At 42.4% G+C, this 22,792-nt stretch overlaps 1 protein-coding gene across 11 annotated transcripts in view; it reads right to left on the bottom strand.

Moving 5' to 3' along the window:
- Positions 1 to 6,092: 6,092 nt before the first annotated feature.
- Positions 6,093 to 22,792, bottom strand: part of celf1 (cugbp, Elav-like family member 1) — a 39,821-nt gene continuing 23,121 nt past the window's right edge. For 2 of the 11 annotated variants that reach the window (XM_042061080.1, XM_042061075.1), the window contains 8 exons: positions 21,077 to 21,146; positions 16,353 to 16,475; positions 15,587 to 15,703; positions 14,212 to 14,433; positions 13,625 to 13,645; positions 13,168 to 13,311; positions 12,488 to 12,657; positions 6,093 to 8,578 (listed from right to left, as the gene is read on the bottom strand). In XM_042061080.1, coding sequence (XP_041917014.1) covers positions 12,530 to 12,657; positions 13,168 to 13,311; positions 13,625 to 13,645; positions 14,212 to 14,433; positions 15,587 to 15,703; positions 16,353 to 16,475; positions 21,077 to 21,146 — 825 coding nt within the window. In that variant the 3' untranslated portion in view covers positions 6,093 to 8,578; positions 12,488 to 12,529. Of the gene's footprint in view, positions 12,126 to 12,487; positions 12,658 to 13,167; positions 13,312 to 13,624; positions 13,646 to 14,211; positions 14,434 to 15,586; positions 15,704 to 16,352; positions 16,476 to 21,076; positions 21,147 to 22,792 lie in introns of all 11 variants that reach the window. The other 9 variants (XM_042061078.1, XM_042061077.1, XM_042061076.1 and 6 more) reach the window with 9 other exon arrangements.

The raw sequence follows: 22,792 nt of genomic DNA on the forward strand, positions 1-22,792 counted from the left end.
CACACAAAACAGAGCGATTTCATTCTAGTAGCCTATTTTTGCGCCTCGTCTCAGATCATCTCAGGTGAAACCCGTCCCACGCTGTAGCAGCGTAGCCAGCAGTCTCACGGACGCCTTCAGCTAGGCCAGGGAGAGCGCACTGCACTGCACTACACGGCAGATTTTTGCAGAGCGACGCATTTATTTCCATAGCAACAGTGCTGAGTAGCGAAATCAGTGACTCATCAGTCAGTGAAAGGACTTGTCTGGAGAGGCTGATGTGCAAAGAAAATATAATAAAATAAAAACAGGCTGAGCTGCTGGAGGAGCAGTCCCAAGCACTGCTGCAGCTCACACAAAGTAGCCTGCATTAAGGCCTTCCCAGACATGAGGGAAGTTGATGATCCATCTGAAGACCAATTCAAATGAAACCATCTTAGTTCAGTTGTGCTTAATGCACTTAATTGTCAGAAAAAAAAAAAAAAAAAAAAAAAAAAAAAAAAAAATTATATATATATTATTAATGTGCTACATTGAAAATTCAGATATCAGCCTATAATTGTGAGCCATAGAGGAAAATAAAATAGCTATCCCACCCTTTGAATTCTGCCATTCAGATCTTGACTGCAAAGAATACACATACACAGTTACATGCTGACTGTCCACTAACAAGATGAAAACACACAAGTGGATTATGAAATAAAGCCTGATGAACCCACTGGCCTATCTCTCTGCATGCACTTCTGACAGCCACAATCAATGCAACCAGAATGGGTTATACCAACGAGACTGCCTTCCCCTGATGTTTTTACCACAGCAATGTTCAGGGTCAACCATTTGAAACAATACGCTACATACCACACAAAGACCGAGTCCGCCTCACTGCCCCAGGATCAAAATACTGCAGTGAGCATCTTCAGGGGAGAAAGAAAATGTCCCAACTTCACACAGACAAATGAGTGCGCGAGAGAAGTGCTGTGAGACCCAGTCCTGTTTTCCCATCGTTCCCAAACGTGACCAGACCCAAACAGGAAATACATTCCACATGACCTCGGAGAGGCAGGTCCTAGCTGCAGAAAAGTCTTCACACACACAGTTCTGGTGCTCCAGAAACTTTTGCTTGGCTGAGGGATAGTTATAAATATCTGTTTTTTGTGATGTAATCATTAACCATTAGGCAAACGTCCATGTACTAGCAACTGCAGTAACAAACCAGAATAAAAGTTAGATTGTACCTAATAAATGAGACCATTTGAGAGATCTCATTATTGATGTTTCTATACCAATGGGACTCCATTTACTACACGCCTGAACAGCAGAGGAGAACCCTTTCACGCAGCCTCATACTAACCCCGAGCAGTGCCATGGCTATGTTTATAAACTCAGGCCAATAAAGGAAATAACTGATGAGAGACACGATATCACGCAGTGGCAAACAAAGACTTTATAAACGCTTAGGTGTTCAACATGAAAAACAACCATCAAGTGAATGTCCGGAAGGTGTAGGCTGACGCTACTATGCAAATAAACAATAGAGGTTACATTAAAGCATTGTTTGTTAAGTTAACACATATCTGGCAAACAAAAAACAAACATTACTGTGTCGAAACGGAGCCAAAAATCCCGACACAGCCAGGAGTCTGGAATTTCAAGATGGTTTTGTCAGCTAGCTGGGTAGCTGTAACTGTCAAAATCACAATTTGTTCTTAGAAAGACTAAATACTTAAATACTTAAGAAGACTAAAGAAAGAGAAACACCGACCGTTAAATACTTTCGTTGTATATACGTTATGTTTAATTAGATTTAGCATGCAAATTCGTGCAGAGAAATCGCAAAACCTCTGACAGTCGTAACAAGGTGTATAACTGCTGTTACCCTTGTGGATGCAAGGCAACATAAGCCACGTACCGCTTTTCTCTATCCTATCCATTCCATCAGGCTTGCCGACGGTATAGTTAAAGGACATGAAACAACCAACGGGTGTATAAAATCAACGTTACAAATCCACAGAAACTAGGAATTTGTAAATATGCTAAATAGCGCTGGAAGGTGCATTGGAATTCTCGCAAGCGCAGTCAGCCAGTTTCATCGAAACTCACGCGCAGGCGACACCAAGGGACACTTTGTTGCAAGCTATTAATACGGCCTTTTAACGCCCTAAGTACAAATCTGCCTCCAGCTAAAGCTCAACTTGAGCGACGCAACAGTTCTGATATGTCCCTGGAGACTGACCCTCCTTCTACAGTAACATTAATATAAAATCGGCTAAATACACAACAGGTTGACAGATCCTTCGCATAATGTCAACCACATAACGTTATCTAATGAGAAAATTAATTGCCAGCTACAAACCACACTGTGCTGCAGCAAGCTTGCCGTCAGGGCTAGCTTGGTGGTTATCGTGGTTAACCTCCGATGTTCGCCAGTTTGCGAGCTAATATTACAAATTCCTAGAAATGTCCTAAAGGCGTCGAATTTCAGTCACAGCCAGACAGTTTGATTACAACCTAGCTTTAGATAGCTATATTTGCTAGCTTGCTCGTCCTACCGCTAGCTCACATAACGTTAAAAGTGTGACATTGTAAAAATGCAACAGAGCACATATCAAATAAACCACTCGAGGGAAAGTGTCAATGATGTGTCTCATCACGACCTGAAAGACAGAAATCTGATGGATGTACTCACGCTGTCGAGCTGTGTTCAGAGCGTTATCCACTAACGTTAGCAAGCAAGCGAATGCAATGGAATGAACTGCACCAGTTGAAAAACTAGCCAATCGATAGGTGCAGAGCTAGCTAGCTAGTTTGCTAAAATAACCAATATTAGCTTGCTAGCATTTAGCTAGTTTTCTTGCGACACGGTTTTAAATAATGCACCGTTCACTCACAGGGTTAAGCAATCACAATATCGTTCTGAAATACCTTGCTTTGTACAAAATGTAAGATGTAAACATGTTAAGCGATATTTGTATGCACAATGCACCCTTTAAATGCAGTTGATAATCGCATATCTTACCAGCTATGTATCCACCCCTCTGGCACAAGCAACAATAACAAAGTTTCTCCGGGTCATAATATTCTCAAAGGACGTCAAAATAAAAGTCTCAATTAGGTTTACAAGGCTTGCATACGAAGACACTGACAATAATTATCCCTGTGTATGTGTGAAAAAACTAGTAATGTTTTCTTCAAATATGAACAGTTGCCTCCATATATGGAATATTCAATAGAAGCATTCATACAATCACCGTTAACTCTTTAGTTCAGAGTTTATAAATTGTTGCTGCTGCAAAACTACGTGGGATAGCAGGTAATAGTATTTCGATTCTACTGGTGCATGTAGGATAGTGAATTTGCACTATGGTTTAATCGGACAATTTTGCAGAGAGGCTAGTGATGATATAGAGTTGCCGAGTTAAAATAACAGTGCAAGGTCTGGTTATAGAGATATGTTAAATTCCTAGTGATAATATGTAGGAGAATTCACATAGCATCCACTCAACAATCAAGTCTATTTACTGCAAAAACATATACATAAAAAAAAACACATCACCAACAGAGCAGCATTTCACTGACACATTATTTATTACATGGAAAGCAAACTCTGCCATGCTAAGGTCAGGTTCACAGGTCATCACCAAGACAACAAGGCTTTGGGGGTACTCTCCATTAAGGTGTGGCAGTAGTGGTCTAAATATAGGGAGAAACAATAATCCTGTTCTGGGCACTCAAGGCACATACTGTATGTATGTATAAAGGTGCTGAGAATTTTAATGATGGTCATGGTGTGGGATGGTGGTGACTAGCTCACATGCACAACAAACCAATTCCATTCAGGGTTGTGCTGGATGAAATATCAGTGTCATTATCCCCTGCAAATGGCTCAGCACAGCATACCCACAATGCAGCTGTGCTGTGATCCTGCTGTAGAAACCAGTCAAACATATTCCACTAAGCATCAGGAATCTTCACTACACTGTTATGAAGGATAAGGTCTGAGCAGCAGCATTCTGAGAAAGGCATACTTTTCTTGCATGTGCATTATCCATGAACATAATAAATTGAGTATATAAGTATAAGTATATATAATCGTTTGATCCTGTGAGGGAAATTTGGTCTCCCCATTTATCCCAATCTGTGAATTAGTGAAACACATTCAGCACACAGTGAGGTGAAGCACACACTAATCCCGGTGCAGTGAGCTGCCTGCAACAGCAGCGGTGCTCGGGGAGCAGTGAGGGGTTAGGTGCCTTGCTCAAGGGCACTTTAGCCGTGCCTACTGGTCGGGGTTCGAACCGGCAACCCTCTGGTTACAAGTTCAAGTGCTAACCAGTAGGCCACGGCTGCCCCAGAGACCGAATTGATATGATTCTGACCATAAGAGATTGTGGAAGGCGTGGAAGGTCGGAAGGTGGGCCTTTACAGGTTGATACTGTAAGTCTGTGCCTACTCCGATAAACATACAACCTGGTCACCCAATAATTGATCATCATAATTTTGTAACATTCCCTCAGGCACGTCCTTGAGGATATTATCAGGTCAGGTAAGTCCCACTCAAGATAAGGTGGGTGATTGGTTTCCAAATGTGAGAAAGTGTTCCTCAGGAGTACAACCTTAAACAGGGAAAGCAGTTAGGGATCTTGGTTACTTGTGTAGATACTGAGTTTATATTTGGGATTCATATGTGTTTTAGCCTACATTACATTTATTTGATATTTTTATTTGTAATAAGAGAAATTTCCTCAACACTTGTTTAGTAGCATGCATGCAGGGATAATCTGACAGATTCAATCAAAGTCTGGTTCTGTTATTGGGTTGGATGTGGTATCTTTGACTAATGCTGTAGATCCATGAATAACCGTGGAAGACAGGGCAGAAGGTCAATGGGAGTTCGACAAAAGGAGGCCTACAGGAGAGAAACTGACCAGTCTACCTTTGTAAATCAATCTTGAAATCTTGGTGGGGCAGCCGTGGCCTACTTGCCGGTTCGAACCCTGACCAGTAGGCACGGCTGAAGTGCCCTTGAGCAAGGCACCTAACCCCTCACTGCTCCCTGAGCGCCGCAGTTGTTGCAGGCAGCTCACTGCGCTGTGGAGTGTGTTTCACTAATTCACAGATTGGGATAAATGCAGAGACCAAATTTCCCTCACAAGATCAAAAGAGTATATATACTTACACTTGAAACCATTTGCATGGGAGAGATCACTGTGTTAAGACATAATAATAATAATAATGACTACAGTACATACTGGTCCTCTGTGTACTCAACTTTATATTATAGAACATAGTTATCTCTGTATTTTGGAATTATGTGAACAGACTATTTATAGTATACATTAGTGTATGGCCACCTTACAAAAAGAGAAACAAAACACTAGGTGGCAGCCTTGCTGCAAGACTGAATTCAGAGATTACAGAACCCATATTAGTGCAGTCTTGCACCAACTTGCATATGAAGCTGTTAAAAAGTTAATGTTAACATTTGAACCTAATGATAACCAAATAATCCAACTCTGATATCAGAAAAACGACTGACTCCACTACTTGCTGAAGATCTCTTTTAGCAAACACCTAACCTAAGGTGAGGACATCCATAATATCAGCATGTGTATTTCTTTGTCCTGTGACTTATCTCTAAACAACACCCTTATCTGCCACAAGCACTGCCACAATCCCCCCCCCCCCCAGAAAGCCAGATGGAGGGAGTTTCAGCATACTTTGCCCTGGTCCTCTCTGAACCGAGTTTCTCTGCCTAAGGCCCTAGGTGTGTCATTTATTCACCATCTGTCTTTCTTTCTTTCCTTCATAGACTTTCCCAGTTCCTTTTCAAAATCCCAGTAATGACTCATAAAAGGGTCAAATGTTTTTGCTTTTTGGTCTAAAATTACACACAGCAGAGGGCGCCATGCTAAATCTCTGCAAGCAAAGGCATCATACCAGCTGGCATGATGTAATGGCCTCTGTCATACTTCCACATTGTGTAACACCTCTAAAATCACATTTGGCCCCACAGTTTCAAATAAACTAAATATGGGCTAGATTTTGCATCACAGAATTGATCACAGAATGATTTTGTGTGAATCAGGAGGAAAAATTCTGAGTGACAGCCATTGTGGATTTTCTCAAACAGTTTAATAGTACATAAACAAACTGACCAAAAAGGAATCACACACTTGGTTTACAAAAGTACTGCTTTGTTGGGTGTGCACTCAGCTGTATTCCTGTGGAGACATCCATGTGAAATCTTGATAACTGTCTCATCCCATTCAAAATAAAAAAGTCTCAACAGAAAACATTAAAAAGCAAATGGTTTTGTTGGCCAACTAATGAATTCATTCTTCTCTATTCGTCACATCAAAATCACACAACTTAAAAACAACAAAGACACTAGATTGTAATTGAATTTAACAGAATTTGATATTTTTTTTTAAGTAAAGCTTTTTGCTCATCTATGGTACAGACGTAAGTTTGGTCATGGTGGCAAGATCTACATGGCTTCACTAAACTGAATTTAAATTTCACATTTTGAAACATTGTCCTAGTAGAAAAGGCAAAAACTGTACAAATTCTAGCGTTAAATACAATCACTTTGTACCAGTAATAGTAATGATAAAAAAATCCCACAGGTTATTTATAGTCAGAAAAAGTATCAGGAAAACCTGAAAATAAACTGAAAAGATCTAAAATCCAATTATCAGTACAACAAATGCTTGCCATCACTGTTACACACGTGCAACTCTAGTCTTACACATCTATGAGAAGGTTTGTTGAGCTGTGGGATGTCCAAAAGAAAAAGGAGAAAGAGAAAGAAACAAAATATGCCAGTTTCAGAACACAACAGTCATGAAATGACATGGATAGAAGCAAACAAAAAATAATAATAAAAAAAGAGTGGCTGTGGAATTGTCAATGAGCGGTGATGTGATGCTGTGAATGCTCGTGTTGAGATGACAACTGCATCAGTGTCAACTCTGGATACAGACACTAGACCACTGACTACTAACAGGGACATGGGAATGTGTTTATGCTACTGGGAGGTTGGAGACTTGCGTGATTGGCTGATTTTTGCAAATAGCATGACTTTAAAAAAAGGTGGCAGTTAAACCAGCTATGACATGATTTTAGTCTCAATTGAAAAGAAACTGATACATACATCTGATCTGAACTGAAATCTCATATCGGTAATATAGAAGGCAATCAAGTGAATCCTGGGAAAGTAAATTGTAAACTGGTTGCAGACGTGATATAAGGACGTGCGTTGGAGAAATGGTTCTATTATTAGTAGTGTGTTTTGGTCGAGAGACTCCACAGGCACATCTTTTAGAGAAAAGAAAAAAAAAAAAATATGAACACACCTTAATAAGGATACAAATACTTCACTTCAATAGTCACAGCACAAAACAAAACTAAAAACACACTCCTCTCTATGGGGTTGGTGGTGGTTTTGGGTGAGAGTTGGACAAGAGTCTAAACACACACTCACACACACACACACACCCAGGCACACGCGCGCACGCAGGGTGGAATTGCCTGCCTGTTTAGATCGGTCACATCACATCAGTAAAACTCACTGTAATCTCTTGCCCAGTGGAACTTCTCAGGTGACGACAGAGGAAAAATGTGACCAACAGGAACATGCAAAACTTTTGGCACTAGTTTATTTGTTTTTCGATTTTGGAAAGAAAAAAAAAAAGATAATAAACTAAAATCACATTATACTGAGGTTTTCAGTGCAGTTACAGAAAAAAAAAAACATGCAGGCTAGATATACCGTATATACTCCACTAACAGTGACGAAGAACTCAAAACTCTGCTGTGTTCTGTGCTTTCAACCTAATGCTGAGCCTCACACGGCAGGAAATGAAGAACATTATGTGCCTGTGATGGCTCGACACACGAAAGGAAAGAAGAAAGGCAAATTCACGTGTGTAGTGTAGATCCCACTCTTGTTAATAGGAAACTCCCAAAGTACACCATGCCAACTAACCTAGCACAAAATTACAACATCACCCTCAGAATCAGCAAAATGTGACCAAAAGACATCCTAAAAACTTTTTTCTTTGAGAACAAACGAGAGATAGAGGAAAAAACACCCATACAAAACTCACGCACACAAAGGTGATTCTATAAATTGATTGGCTGCTTTTAGACACCACAGAAACTAAAAAAAACAGGGCACTGGAAAGACTGCTTGGAAATGAGGACTAAAAGGAGAAAATGGAAGCAAAAAAGGCAATTCAAAGTGACAAAATGAAAATAAAACGCTTTTGCAAAATTTAGTGGTTATGTTCGGAAGTTCTAGAAAAATAGATTTTTTTTTTTTGCTCGTAACAATACTCATGTAACTTTATACATTTTTTAATAGAGTTAGCAGTCTTTCTAATGCACCTTGGCAGCACAAACAACAACATAGATGAACACACAAAATCCACAAACAAAAAACTATTATAATTAATAAGCGTCAAAAGTTAAACAAAAAAGGGGTCAAAGGTGAAATTTCAAGCGTCAGAGAAGCGCAGAGGACAACGGACTGGACGATGAACTTTTGACGTCACATCGACATGCTAGGCAAGTGATGAACAGACGGGCACGGAGAGATCTAGAATAAAAACAAAAAGAAACACAGGGAGAACAAACTGAGGTTAAGGCCACAACAGAAAAGAGGAAAGAGGGAGACAGGAAAAAAGAAAATCAGAAACGATTATCTTTGCAGAATGGGGGTAAGGAGGGGAAGGGGAGAAACACATACACACATCACCTAAAACACTTAACATTGAATGCAACATGGGGCAAAGGAGAAGAGAGGGGGTGGGAGAGAAGAGAGGGGGTGGGGGAGTTCACAGGGGTGGGGGGTGGGGGTGGGGATGACGACACGAACGACATGCCGACGAACAGTTAAGATGAGAATGTACAGTACACGACACCACAGAGACAAAACACAAGACTATGTGCCCACAGTGAACACCACACAGAGCCGTACACCACACAGAACAAGGCTGCGCTAAAAACATACCCGATTTGGGCCACAGGTACAACTACAGCTAGTAAAACCAAATCCCCGAAAAAGAAATTACTAATAATAATCATCAAAATAATAATCACAATAATTCATACTTCTCAACTTCACTGATTGCTAAAAATATCAAACTGAGGATTCAGGATATCAGCCAGCAGGACAGTGACCCACAGACCAGCAGGACAGTGACCCACAGACCAGCAGCAGCAGCAGCAGCAGCAAGAGGAACATGTTGTGCTTCGATAGTCTGCCAGAAGTCTGTCGTCATGACGACAACCGTTTTCAGTTGCAGCTGAAATATCCTTAGCTTTGGGGGTTTTTTTGTGCTTCAAATTTTGAATTGTATGGGACTTCTCCATGAGGATATATTAATACACAAACACATACACGCCACAAAGATTAGATTAGATTGTAGGAAACTGGGGTAGTCTTATTTCCTCCCCAATACTACCCTTACAGGTAGCGTCACAAAAAACACTGGGGCACTGTTTCTTCTTAGCAAAGCACGTTGCCTTTCAATCTCGGAACCACAAAACAGACGAGAAAGAGAGAAAAACAAAACACACACTCCAGTGTAATAAATAAATAAATAAATAAGCTCTAAACCTGACGTAAATCTCAAATGTTCACAAGTACATCTCAAGTTACACAACTTTTAATTAAGACTATATATTTATATATGTATAATTCTATATGAATAGCCCCTATCATGTGGTAAACAGAAGAGCGTTTTTGACCGAGTTTGGCACTGTGTCCTCGACTGCTTTTGGCTGTAGGACCGCTCTTTATAAATTCCAGCTCTGCGTATTCGACATGACTCTGTACTTTGTTGAAAAAAAGGTTTAACTTTAGAATCAGGATAAAAACAAAAGGGTGGCGGATATTATTACTAGTAGTCATTCCTTGAAGAAAAGACAGAAAAATGTCCATCAGTTCTCCCACAAAATTCAAATCTTTGAATTGTGCCACAATTCAGGCCATTATCCTGAACTGGGACATGTTTGGTTTTCCTGACTCTCCTTCTGTCTCTCGCAGTGGACCTTATTAAGGTGCTTTCACACAGGCACAGGTGGGCTTGGGAGGCAGCTTGGGCTCTTAACCTCCCAAGCACTGACAGCTTGGAGGAGGTAGTGTTGGGGTGGGGGAGGGGCAAGGGGTATGAAGAGAGGGGGTAGGGGGCAAGGGTACGAAGAGAGCTCAGGTCTGAACTGGGGAGGAGGGTAGTTCTGTTCACTCACTGAACCAAAATAAAAATGAATACAGTATACGCACCACTCTGCGAAATGAAAAGGCTCAAACAAGTCTGAACATAATCTGTGAATGTCATCACAAAATGTCACATTAGAATTCTACAAAATACTGTTGAAGTTTTAATGACTTTTCAAACAACTGCGTTCTGAATGCAGATAAATAATTTAGGCAATAAATAACCCTGGTAATCAGGAGAAGTATAAAACCTCTATAAAAATAGAAAAGGCATAATAGTTTAATATACATCTGGACAACTGTTTCTAGACCAGTTTTATAAAAAGACTCCTCTCCTGACTGTGACAGTCTAAGAGCTCTGGTGATTACTGCTGTTTATGAGAACATTTAATTGACAGAATTGACCAATGAAAATATACTTCAGACCATTCTGAACCAATCAGAAATGCCAAACTGAGATTAGCAATATATGAGTGGACGTGTTGGCAGATGTGATTTTTCTGGTGATGCCAGGCAGATGCAGAGCCAACTGCTCTTGCTGTGAATGACCTATTACTGAAGCACCAAAGGCCTCAAAACAAACAAATAAACAAACAAAACCCTCAAAATGTGAGGAGAACAAAGAGGGGTCAATAAGCTAACTAAGGGGTCGATTTTGCAGCGATTTGTTCATTCTGTATGTCCCGTCCTATTCTCCACCCTTTCAGGGGCGGACTCGTAAGCATCCTTTCCTGGGTGTCGTTATTGCTAGGAGCGTGGACAGCAACATGGCTAGGAACGCTTGATCTGGTGCTACTGGTGAAGGTTAACACAAATGGACAGCAAGAGGACCATAGTCTTAAAAGAGGGTGGGTGAAGGGTTTTTTTGTTGGTGTTTTTTTTTTTTTTTTACAGGTGAGGAATGTTCGAGCGAGTGTTTTGAATGTAAAAGTAAAAATGTTAGAGTTCAGTCTATACAGCCAACACCAGAGATCTGCCTGGCTTCTTTCTAGAATCTTCTTTTTTGTCCAAAGCAGCATCAGACATGGGCAACGGTACACAGCAGCAATGAAAGAGCTCGCTACTGCCAGTGCATAAGGACAGGGTAGTACTTTAAAAGAGTCAATAACAATAACCAATAATGATCATAATTAGAATAGTAATAGTTTATATACATTATCTGTTCTCTCCGTCCCAATGGGGTCCCAATGTTTTGAACAGTAAGTGATGGTGTGTGTGTGTGTGTGAGTTGGTACCTATGTACATTTTGAAATACTCATTTACTTTAAAATTAGCCATTATGGCAGTTGTGGTCTTAAGACCAGCTAGGTTTACGTTATGCTGCATACTGCATCTTGACCGCAAGCAATACTGTCAGTGTTCTTCACATAAAAAGGTTTCATAACAAGTGATAACCAAAACTTGGATCTGAATTTGTAAATGACTTCAAGTTTTCTTGTTATAAAAAAAAGGCAGAAAAAAAAAACAAACAAATAAATAAATAAATAAATAAATAAAACATATTTTCTTAAATGTCTTAAAAACAATACTAACAGACCTTGCAATAATTCTACCCCCACCCCCCCCAAAAAAAAACAACAAAAACAAAATGAAAAGTGAAAGAAAAGGCTTCAGTGAGACTGGATACTGAACAGTGATCAACATGTGACATAACCTCAGTGATGACGCAGGACTCCCTGGTCTCACTACAAGAGCAGCTTTGGCTGGCAGACAGGGGCTTGGGGTGGGTGGGTGGGGTTGCGTATAATAGTTCAGAGATTGGGGTGGGGGAGATATTAGGATTCACATCGGGTTTGGATGGGTGAAGGGGGGAGGGCAATTTCAGCAGGGAAAATTTGTTTTGGCCACTGGCATTTCATCGTGCAACATCCTTTTCTTCGGACTCCAAACGGTTACACAGCAAACTTGTAATATGGCACCAAAGCTTAGATAGAAAAAAAAAAAAGAAAAAAAAACACAAAATAAAATACAGCCATGTTAAAAATACAATACAGAAAACTGAAAGGCGCAATAAAGAATGTAAGGAAGAAGCCATTTCTCAGAATTCTTTTAGTTTGTTTGTTTGTTATTTGTGTGTCTGAGTGTGCTGTTCTCCGTCTGTTTGGGTTAAAGAATGGGGGGAGGTGGGAGAAGAGAAGAGTTCCCCAAGAGCTGGAGATCCAGTGCCGTGCGTAAACAAGGGAGTGGGGGGGGGGGGGGGGGGGGGGAAGCAGGGGGTGGTTGGGTGAGGGAGAATAGGAAGGGGGGGGGGGGGGGGGGGGTCTTTTTTTTCCACACTCCACTTACCAGAAAACAACATTCCTAACCAAGTCCATTAGAGGGCAAAGCTCAGTATGGCTTGCTGTCGTTTTTGGATCGCTTGAGCTGGACCTTAAGCCGCTTCATGCCAATCTGAAAGCCGTTCATGGACTGGATGGCCGCCTGTGACGACACAGGATTGTCATAACTCACGAAGCCTGCAGTGGAAACGAGCGAAAGCACGTTAATAACTGGTGTAGGTGCCCACACAAGGGGACACATAGATACACACACAAACCTGTCAAACATAAATCATACAAGCCACATACTACCAACCTCACCACATAACATGCACACAATCCAGTACTACGAACACACACACACACACAACCATCACACTGGAGTACCTCACCACATAACATGAGCGGGAGCATGCACACATCCAGTACTATGAACACGAACACACACACACACACACACACACACCATCACACTGGAGTACCTCACCACATAACATTGGAGGGAACATGCACACATCCAGTACTGCACACGCATACACGCCTACTTAATCAAAGCACTACAGGAGACTGGCAGTGCAGTGCTCTGCAGAGTGCTCTCTGGATCCACACAGCAGGATTGTGGGTAATCTCAGATACAGCTGAAGGACCATCTGGACAGAGCAGAGCCAAGCTGAAAGGCATTTCTGTACCTGTGCTGGCTCGACTCACCGAAACACTTGCTGAGGTTGGTCTGTTTGTCGATGAAGACCTTGGCCGAGATGACGTTTCCAAAGGGCATGAACATCTGCAGGAGATCCTGGTCGCCAAATTCCTGGGGCAGGTGGTATATGAACAGGTTGGCTCCTTCAGGACCTTCAGCCAGATGAAGGAAGAGGAGGGAGAGAAAAGGTTATGCATCTGGACGCAGTGTCACTGGTGTTCGATTATACCCACATAATTGGTACTAAACGCTAAGAAAACATCTAGAACATCTAGAACGCTAACAATGCAATCTAGAACACTTAAGAGTTCCACCTAGACCCCCGTAAGGAAGGGTTGGTTCTGAAGTGTTATGGGCAGGAAAAAGAAGAACCTTCTTAACGGATCTCCTTTTATCTTATGGAAATAAGTTGGAAAACAGTGCTATAGAAATGAACATTTCAGGAAGCCAGGATGGGTCTCTTACCGGTGCTCTGATTGCCGCTTGCTGTTGCAGCAGATTTAAAACAAGACAGAATCCTTAACAAACAGTCATAATGCATTGGCTAATATGCTATCCTAGTCCTATCCTACAGTTTTCACATTTCACAAAATGCCTGAATCTGTTGACATTCTTTACCTTTAATATTTCACTATTATCCTTCATTTGACAGTATAACCAATTGCTGTATAACAAACAACCCTAAGAGGGGTGTTAAGAGGAGCATGCACAACTGCTAACTTGACATGCTGCACAATATCTAACTACTACCACTCCTCTGACAAACACCACTTCCTAACACAGTGAAGTCAAATACATTTTACATTCTTTTTCGTTCCCCTCCAAATTACCATACAAACTGAAATGCTAACAGTATGTTAACTTTCCTATAAAACATGACTCGCACTTGACCCTCCCCTCCTGTCCACGTCCTGGTAGGCCCTGACACTTACAACCACCACCATAGACACACAGATGCACACAGACACACACATACACTTGACCCATGCAAGTGTCCTACCCGCCCTCCCCCCTCCATTCCACCCCCCTAGTGAGCCCCAGGTGGCACTTGCCTTCCTTCTGGCTGCCGGCAGCGCCCATGCTCTGCTGGGAGAGCAGGCTCTGGTTGTAGAGGCTGGGCAGGGCGGCAGCCGCGTACTGCTGGATGCCCGAGTAGGCTGCCTGGGTCAGGGCCTCCATGGTGCTGGCCGAGCCGTTTGACAGACCTCCACTGCCCAGACCTCCGCTGCCCAGACCTCCGCTGCCCAGACCTCCGTTCAGCGCTGCCATGCCTGCTGAGGGGGGGGACGGTATGTCAGTCATGTGGGGGTGTCTATATCCCATTCAAGCACCTCATACACAGGGGTATATGTATTCCCTCCCTAACCATTTCTACTCTTTGAAATGCTAAATATTGATATATATAGAGAATATGCGTTCACTTTTCCTAAACACATCCAGATACACATGCACAAACACCCAATTTCTCCCAAATTAAGTATTAGCAGAGCAAAACTGCATTAGTTGACAATGCTGAATATACAAGATCCGATTCCAACCCAAGACCAAAATGACATTAAAGGGCTGTTCACACCAAGAGCGATAACTATACCGATAACAAGTATCGCTCTAGCGATAATATGAATAATTGACGACTTCCACACATATACTATCATAACAACTACAGAGAGAACAATATCACGGCATCACTTTCAGGTCTATTTTGAGAACGATAGAAAGCTGATAGCCAATTAGCACCCACTACCCAGACACCACGCCCTTCTGCCCAGACACCACGCCCTTCTGCCCAGACACCACGCCCTTCTGCCCAGACACCACGCCCTTCTGCCCTTCTGCCCAGACACCACGCCCTTCTGCCCTTCTGCCCAGACACCACGCCCTTCTGCCCTTCTGCCCAGACACCACGCCCTTCTGCCCTTCTGCCCAGACACCACGCCCTTCTGCCCTTCTGCCCAGACACCACGCCCTTCTGCCCAGACACCACGCCCTTCTGCCCAGACACCACGCCCTTCTGCCCAGACACCACGCCCTTCTGCCCAGACACCACGCCCTTCTGCCCAGACACCACGCCCTTCTGCCGCTTTCAAATAAAACTCGCACCCGTTTGGCTGCGTCTACACCTGTTTGGCTGCGTCTACACCCGTTTGGCTGCGTCTACACCCGTTTGGCTGCGTCTACACCCGTTTGGCTGCGTCTACACCTGTTTGGCTGCGTCTACACCCGTTTGGCTGCGTCTACACCCGTTTGGCTGCGTCTACACCCGTTTGGCTGCGTCTACCCGCCCCGACCCAACTCTCTCGTGCATACTGTTGAAAATCATATGCACTGATGTTACAGATGTCACTGTTTATGTCAGCATGTCTGCGTGCGAGCACGTGTGTGTGCGCGCGTATGTATGTATGTATGTGTGTGTGTGTGTGTGCTCACCTGCAAGAGAGCCCATGTTAAGGCCAGCCCCAGCACCTGCGGCCAGAGACTGCAGGGCTCCAAGAGAAGCCATGGGATTCATAGAGGAGTTAGTGCTGGAGGTGGGGGAGGAACCCGCTGGAGAGAGAGAGAGAGAGAGAGAGAGAGAGAGAGAGAGAGAGAGAGAGAGAGAGAGAGAGAGAGAGAGAGAGAGAGAGAGAGAGAGAGGGTGGGTCATTGTCTTGTGCATCTCATCATGTTGCATGCCTCAGAAATATTCAGTCCACAGTGACATCCATGCCAGAGGAGGAGGGGTGGTAGCATGCAGACATAAGCAGGTGAAACACTTGCAGGGGTAACAGATAGTCAGGTGAACTCACTTAAGAATTGGTATCAAGAATACCAGAGCAGGTGAGCAAAATGAAGCTATTCTGTCCTACATACCTCAGCAGTTGATACACTAAAGCATTGCTATGCAGCACACCTGGCCTGGAGAAGGTGGGTTGGCACCTAGCACACCTGAGCAGCTACGGACAGTGGGAGCTGGACTAAGGTAGGAGGGGATTACCTGAACAGGTGAGGATGAAGGCAGGTGGATAACTAACACACCTGTGTAGGTACGGGCAGTGAGAGCAGGGCTAGAGTAGGATGGAGTGACTGAAGGAGATGTGGCAGCTACCAGTGGGGAGTGAGGCTGCTAGGGTTGCCAGAGCAGATAGAGCGGTATGAGGAGTTTGGGGGGGTTGGGTGAGGGGGAGGGTTGGGGGTGAGGCTGCTAGGGTTGTACCTGAGCTGGTGAGCACACTGAGGGGACTGCTGGACGTGGTCAGCGCACTGCTTCCTGTGGGCGTGGCCTGTGTGCCACTCGCTGCTGCTGCCAGCGCTGCCAGATTCTGCATGGCACTCAGACCTGAGCAGAGACATGTGGCGGGGGAGGGGAGGGAGGGGGGGTGGGGGGCGCAGGGAAGGAGGGAATGATCGAGATGGAAGACATGAGAGGGAACACAAGGGGAAAACAGGGTGAGAGAGAGAGAGAGGACAGGCAAAGAGGCAGAGGAAGGGAGAGTGCTCAAACAGGTGGACGGATTGGACACAAATGGGCACAGACAGTGGGGTGTGAGGGACACGGTGAGGGAGAGACAAAAAAATAAAAATAAAATGTGAGCGGGGTTAAATACAGGACAACTGGAGGACTGGGGCATCGGAAAGCGTACATAATTTAACAATAAGTGCCTCGGACTAGACTGGGGCATCGGAAAGCTTACATCATTTAACACTAAGTGCCTCAGACTGGAATTTCCATCTGGTGATTTTTACCTCCAAATGTCACAGTGTTCCCTGATTAAAATTCCGACCAAACCACCAAGTCTGCCGTGTCCCGATCTGAATCCCTTGTACAGTGCTTTAGAGTTTTTAGCAGACTGAAACTCAAAAGAATATGCATCCTGGGATATAACTTGCATCCATCACCAGCTGAATGGCATGCCATTGTGGAAAGAACATGACAATTCAGTTCTGCAGTTGGACAAATACGACATCTCCTGCCAACAGGCCATGAGTATGTTCTTGTTTTGGTACTAGTGTAGTAGCACTCCTTAATGATATACCAAAGAACCCTGGACTTTAAGGTGGACAAACTGGGTGCCAAACAGAACACTCTCAGTCAAGGAAAAGGGATGCTGGACACGGGACTGACAGAGCCACAAACTCCTGGAGGGACAAAAACAACGAAATCCTTCAGGGCCTTCAGGGCAAGTAATCACGAATGTTCCACCCCAAGGCATATTATGGTGTCATTTGGCTTTAAATTGTAGCGTACTTAATTTACATTTTATCGACCGTATAAAGGGGGGTGATTCATCGCATCAGCCAAGATCAATATTCCTCACTTAATTTACTTCATTTGGAGCGTGACTGGGGTGGGTATGGAAGAAAAACGATTTTAAAAGAACAATCCATCCCCACTAGTTAAAAGGTTGAGCTATGGACCTTGAATATTTCAATGGTGCATTCTGCACTTTCTCTTGTCAAAGAAAATTAACTATACCCCGAAATATACCCCGAAGCTTCATTAACTAAGGATATCAAGGCCCAGCTTACAACTGCTCTTTAACACCTGAATGAATGATACCATTTCACATTATTATCGGGAGAATATTACATGTTAACAAGTTTATAATAAAGACACACTATGCAGGTTTAGGTATTTTTGGCTACTGTAGAGCTCCATCTAGAGTCGCGATTATATATATTATATATATATATATATATATATATATATATATATATATATATATATATATATATATATATATATATAGAAAGCTACTCAGGCTAAAAAGCTATGTCTACCAGACATGTGGACTCGAGTCACATGACTTGGACTCGAGTCAGACTCGAGTCATGATTTTAATGACTTCATACTTGAATTCGGCATGACTTGCGACTCGACTTGGACTTGGACTTGAATACTATTCACTCGAGACTTGACTCGGACTTTGCCTCTTTGACTTGTGATGACTTGACATGTCTCGAATCAAAAACTAAATTTCCTGATCGTGGACCAGTCACCACAGAGACGCTTTCCCGCGACTAAAAAAAAATAAAAAATAGCGGAGACAAGCGGCCAGAGCACAGTTCAGTACTGCCGCTACCCCCACATGCGTTACGCACTATGTGTGTAGGGCACCAAGAGACAGAGGAAGGACCAACATTTAGCCAATCACTAGTAGCTTTACTGCAAACTGATTTGCACTCTTGTTAGAGAATGTTTAATGTCAAAAAGCACCAACAGCATGTTACATAAAGTTGATACTTTTTGAGTCCTCTCCATTAAGATCCAACTTGAACTTATGCTAGCCTACTGCATTTAATTGAGAACGCATCTAAGCATGCACGAGAGGGAGAGAAAATGAGTACACTGCAAAAACTGCTTATCTAACAAAATCTAACCAAGTGTTATTAATCTTATATCAAGATAAGAAAAACTAGTTGGTATTGTTTTCAGTATAAACAGACTTACCTAGCACTTTCTTGTGAAATCATTTGACTTAATTTAAAAAATAATTCACTTATTTTAAGACATCTTATCTTGAAAACAAGCAAATTTGTCTGCCAGTGCGTTAAGCAAATTTGTCCTAAAAACAAGCAAATTTGTCTGCCAGTGCGTTGAGCAAATTTGTCTTGATAAGACTCCTTAAAATAAGTTAAAGTCTTCTTAAATTAAGTCAAAATGATCTTTTGAGAGGGCTCTAAGTAAGTCTTTTCATACTAAAAACTAGATTTTAGATTTAAAATTAGATTTTTTAATCTTTAATATAAGATCAATAACACTTGGTTAGAATTCATTTTTTGCAGTGTAGCTGGCTTGTCATTGTTGATGATGATTGATATCTTCTTTTAAATATAAGAAACATATAAAAGGAAATCGTGAAGGCAACAAATACGAGATTAGAGGAGATTGTGAATTTATCCAGTTCTCACTAGCCTACTGTAGGCCTACTGTTATAAACTATGAGATCCACTATGACATAGCTGCACTCACTGTGATTTGGAAAGTGGACAAGAATATTATGAAGAGTTGTCTTTGCCTTGTGTAATGGAACTGGTGAGTCTTGAAGTATTCAGTAATTTATTTACATGAAGCACATGATATGCCGATTGAAACGCATTTCACTCAGCTACTGTAGCTAGGTGGCTACTGGCTACCAGGCTCATAATTCACTTTTAATTGCAAACACAAAAAATGTCAAGCAAGCATCATGTCATACATGCTTCTCTTTCCAAGGGAATGAAAGCTGTTTGTGCCAACTTAATATCATGCTTATCATTGTTAATATTGTGCTATACATGTGGCACAAACAACGTTTGAGTTTGTGGACTAGCCATAGGCTATATTTGAACGGAGCTGGTAAAAAAAGATCATTATGAGAACGTGTGGACAGTGGCACACAATGACACAATGGGCTTAAAGTGACAGTGCACCATTTACAAATGAGATAAACAGCATCAAATGTGTAATATTTCTTTAGAAATGAATACTTTAAAACAAAATTACTGTCATTATTATCTTTTAAATAATATAAAAGTGTTGACCTTATGAGTCGCCACTGGCAGACAGCCTAATAAATTGTTTGAAGGCAAATCTGTGGCCTAGCGCAGTGAAATACAATCAGTCAAATTATTACTCATCCTTACAGTGGGCTCCGCAATTTGGAAAGACATTATATATATATATATATATATATATATATATATATATATATTTGCAGCTGTGCTGAGTGTCATGTAGCTATCCGTTTTGTACAGATTACTCAGGTATGCACGTGTATATTACACAGGTATGCGCATGCATATGTCGTAAAAGATTACAAGACAAAAACATTGAACATATTTTAATCTGTATTTATAAAAAAAAAATACTGTGGATTAGATGGAAGTGCTAAAATTATGATCGATAGTCTAATAATGGCATTATTAAGTGAAGAGTACCTGATGACTTGTTCAGGACTTGAAAAAGATTGGGACTTGGACTTGGACTCGACTTGGCTTTGATGTGACTTGGACTTGGACTCGACTTGCCCTTCTCTGTCTTTACTTGGGACTTGACTGCTAGACTTGGGACTTACTTGTGACTTGCCAAACAGTGACTTGGTCCCACCTCTGATGTCTACTGACAAGGTAATGTTTCACGATTCTTGCGAGATTAGTCAGGCCACCGCCGTTCTTGAAGTTGCATGGCTGGTTTTCTCGGTAGCGACTTGATACATCTATGCTGTATAGCTATGCTAGGTGAACAATTCGCCTATTACAAGTTCATTTACCATACAATTGGCTTATTAAAAGGTTATACTGAGGTGAAAATCTTACTGGGCATTTGTAAAATGCACACCTGAAACGGTGCAAGCCTAACTTCCTGACAAAAAGCAGTTACTTTGAGGAGGGGTTCACAGGGGGCAGGGAGGATATATGGTGAACACTTGACCAAGACAACTGAGCAGCAACACAGCCAGTACAGCTGAGCGAACAGCTGACATAGCTCACTAAGAGCAGACAAGCACATGCGTGAGAGTCACCACACACACACACACGCCAAATGAATGAGTTCAACATTGGCATGGGTCTCTCAGAGGCAACCCTGAATTAATCAGACATTCCATTGTTTGACTGACTGGCTGGCTAAAGCCAGGAAGAGAGACAGACACTCAGAGAGACAAAAACAGAGAGGGGAGTGTGGGGAGGGGGTGTAGATAAAAAGATCTAAAAGAAAAACAGATCTGGAAAGAGATAGATAGAGAGATCAAGACAGCAGCAGAGAGAAAAAAAGAATAGAACAGGGAACAACACAGAAAGAAAAGAGCAAAAGATAAACCGAACAAAAGCAATATAAAGAAATGAGACAGCAGAGCAAAAGAGAGTGCATGGGGGGTGGGGTGGGGGGTGGCATGGTGTACGCTCCGACACACTGAAGGTTAGGGGGGGGGGGGGGGGGGGGGCAGGAGCATGCCTTACCTGACATGGGGTGCAGGTTGTTGAGTGCATTCCCAGAGGAGGCAGACTGCTGCAGGAGCTGCAAATAAAGCTAGACATTACACCAAAACAGAGAACACAGAGGTCAGAACTGCTGCCAGGACTGTGATCACTGGAAAGAAAAAAAGAAAGAAACAAAGAAACAGAGAGAAAGAAAGAAAGAAAGAAAGAAAGAAAGAAAGACAGAGCAGGAGGAAAGAAAGAAAGAAAAGAAGAAAAAATGAATGAAAGACAGAGCGTAGAGGTAGAATCACACACAGAACTAAGAGGGTGGGGGAAAAAAAGACACTCAGTGGGAATTATGTAAGGAAAACAAGATGGTGGAGTAAGTGGAGCCTCGTTGCGGTGAGATTTTATTGGTGTTGGAGAGCACTCGGGGTGGCGAGTATGAGAGCTACTCAAGACGAGAGGTGGACTGAGGGAAAGTGAAAGACTCAAAGAAAAGATCAGTTTCCACAGCACACCCATGGAGCAGCACTAACACTTTAAACCGGGCCCAGCATCAAGGCTGCACGCTGACAGCTTCTCACTGGCTGCAGAGTAGTCACTCACATCAGCACCAGAACGAGCCAATCAGAAAGCATCTCAGGAGGTAGATTTTGCTTATTTTGTTGTGAGAGAGCTGGGATGGGGCAGCAGAGATATGAAGGCCCTCATGCAGAAAACACTTCAAAAACACAGCAAAGTGAGTAATGCAGCACCACACACACACACACACACACAGGCCAGATGGGAGGGGGGGCAACGGGTATCAGGCATATGGGCTTCAATAGTTTTGACTTTGTGTAGCATCAAATGATAGATGTCAAGACAAACTGTGCCTTCTGTTGCAAACATGCTTAGATCCTGATGCTATCACTGAGCGTTTGAACTGGCCACAAACACATGCAAGCTCTATCAGATGTCAAACAACAATTGTAACCCTGGCAACTGTCTTCGACCACTTGTCCAGAAGCAAACAATCACAGTTTGTATTATGTTACACATGCTGAGACCAAATCTCATAAGCACACTATTTTCTCATTGTGGCATTTCAGTGGTCTGAGTTCAAACCCTATGTGCCAAGCTAACACATCCTGACCGTGCTTATCAGGCAAGCGCTCACAAACTATCCTCACATGCTTATGTTAGCAACCAGGGGCCAATTGGCAAAAAAAAAAAAACTGAAGTTGGTTACTGGCCATGTGTTTTTTGTGTGCCTTTTTATGAAGCATAAAACACTGCATCTGAGCCACCATGATCCAGTTTTGCACAACTGATGTCTCTCACTAGAGGGACACCCTGTAAAAGCACTAAAGTAACCGATTTCAGATGCCATGCTGTGCAAATCATGATGCACAAGCGAGGAGGAAACATTCTAATGCCTGGCAGAGATTCCTGTTTAGGGCCTAATTCCATTTCAAATAGGACACTTTAACAGGTAAACATCAGCAAAGAAAACAATAGGATGCTTTCATGTATTTATTTATTTATTGATAGATCCATAGATAGATAAATAGACATCAGTCACTAAGCAAAATATGATTTACGCATCAGGAAGCTTTCAACTACCTTTTCATGGAGTGTAGTTAGACAACTGCTAAGAATTATGTCTTTACAACTGAAGCATTATACTCACTGAAGAAGGAATACTTGAATACAGTAAATGGGAGTGGGAGCGTCTACTTCAAGGCAATCAGTCCTTAGACTCAAGAATGG

The sequence above is a fragment of the Alosa sapidissima genome, chromosome 14 (assembly GCF_018492685.1).
Source record: "Alosa sapidissima isolate fAloSap1 chromosome 14, fAloSap1.pri, whole genome shotgun sequence".
Taxonomy (NCBI): Eukaryota; Metazoa; Chordata; class Actinopteri; order Clupeiformes; family Clupeidae; genus Alosa; species Alosa sapidissima.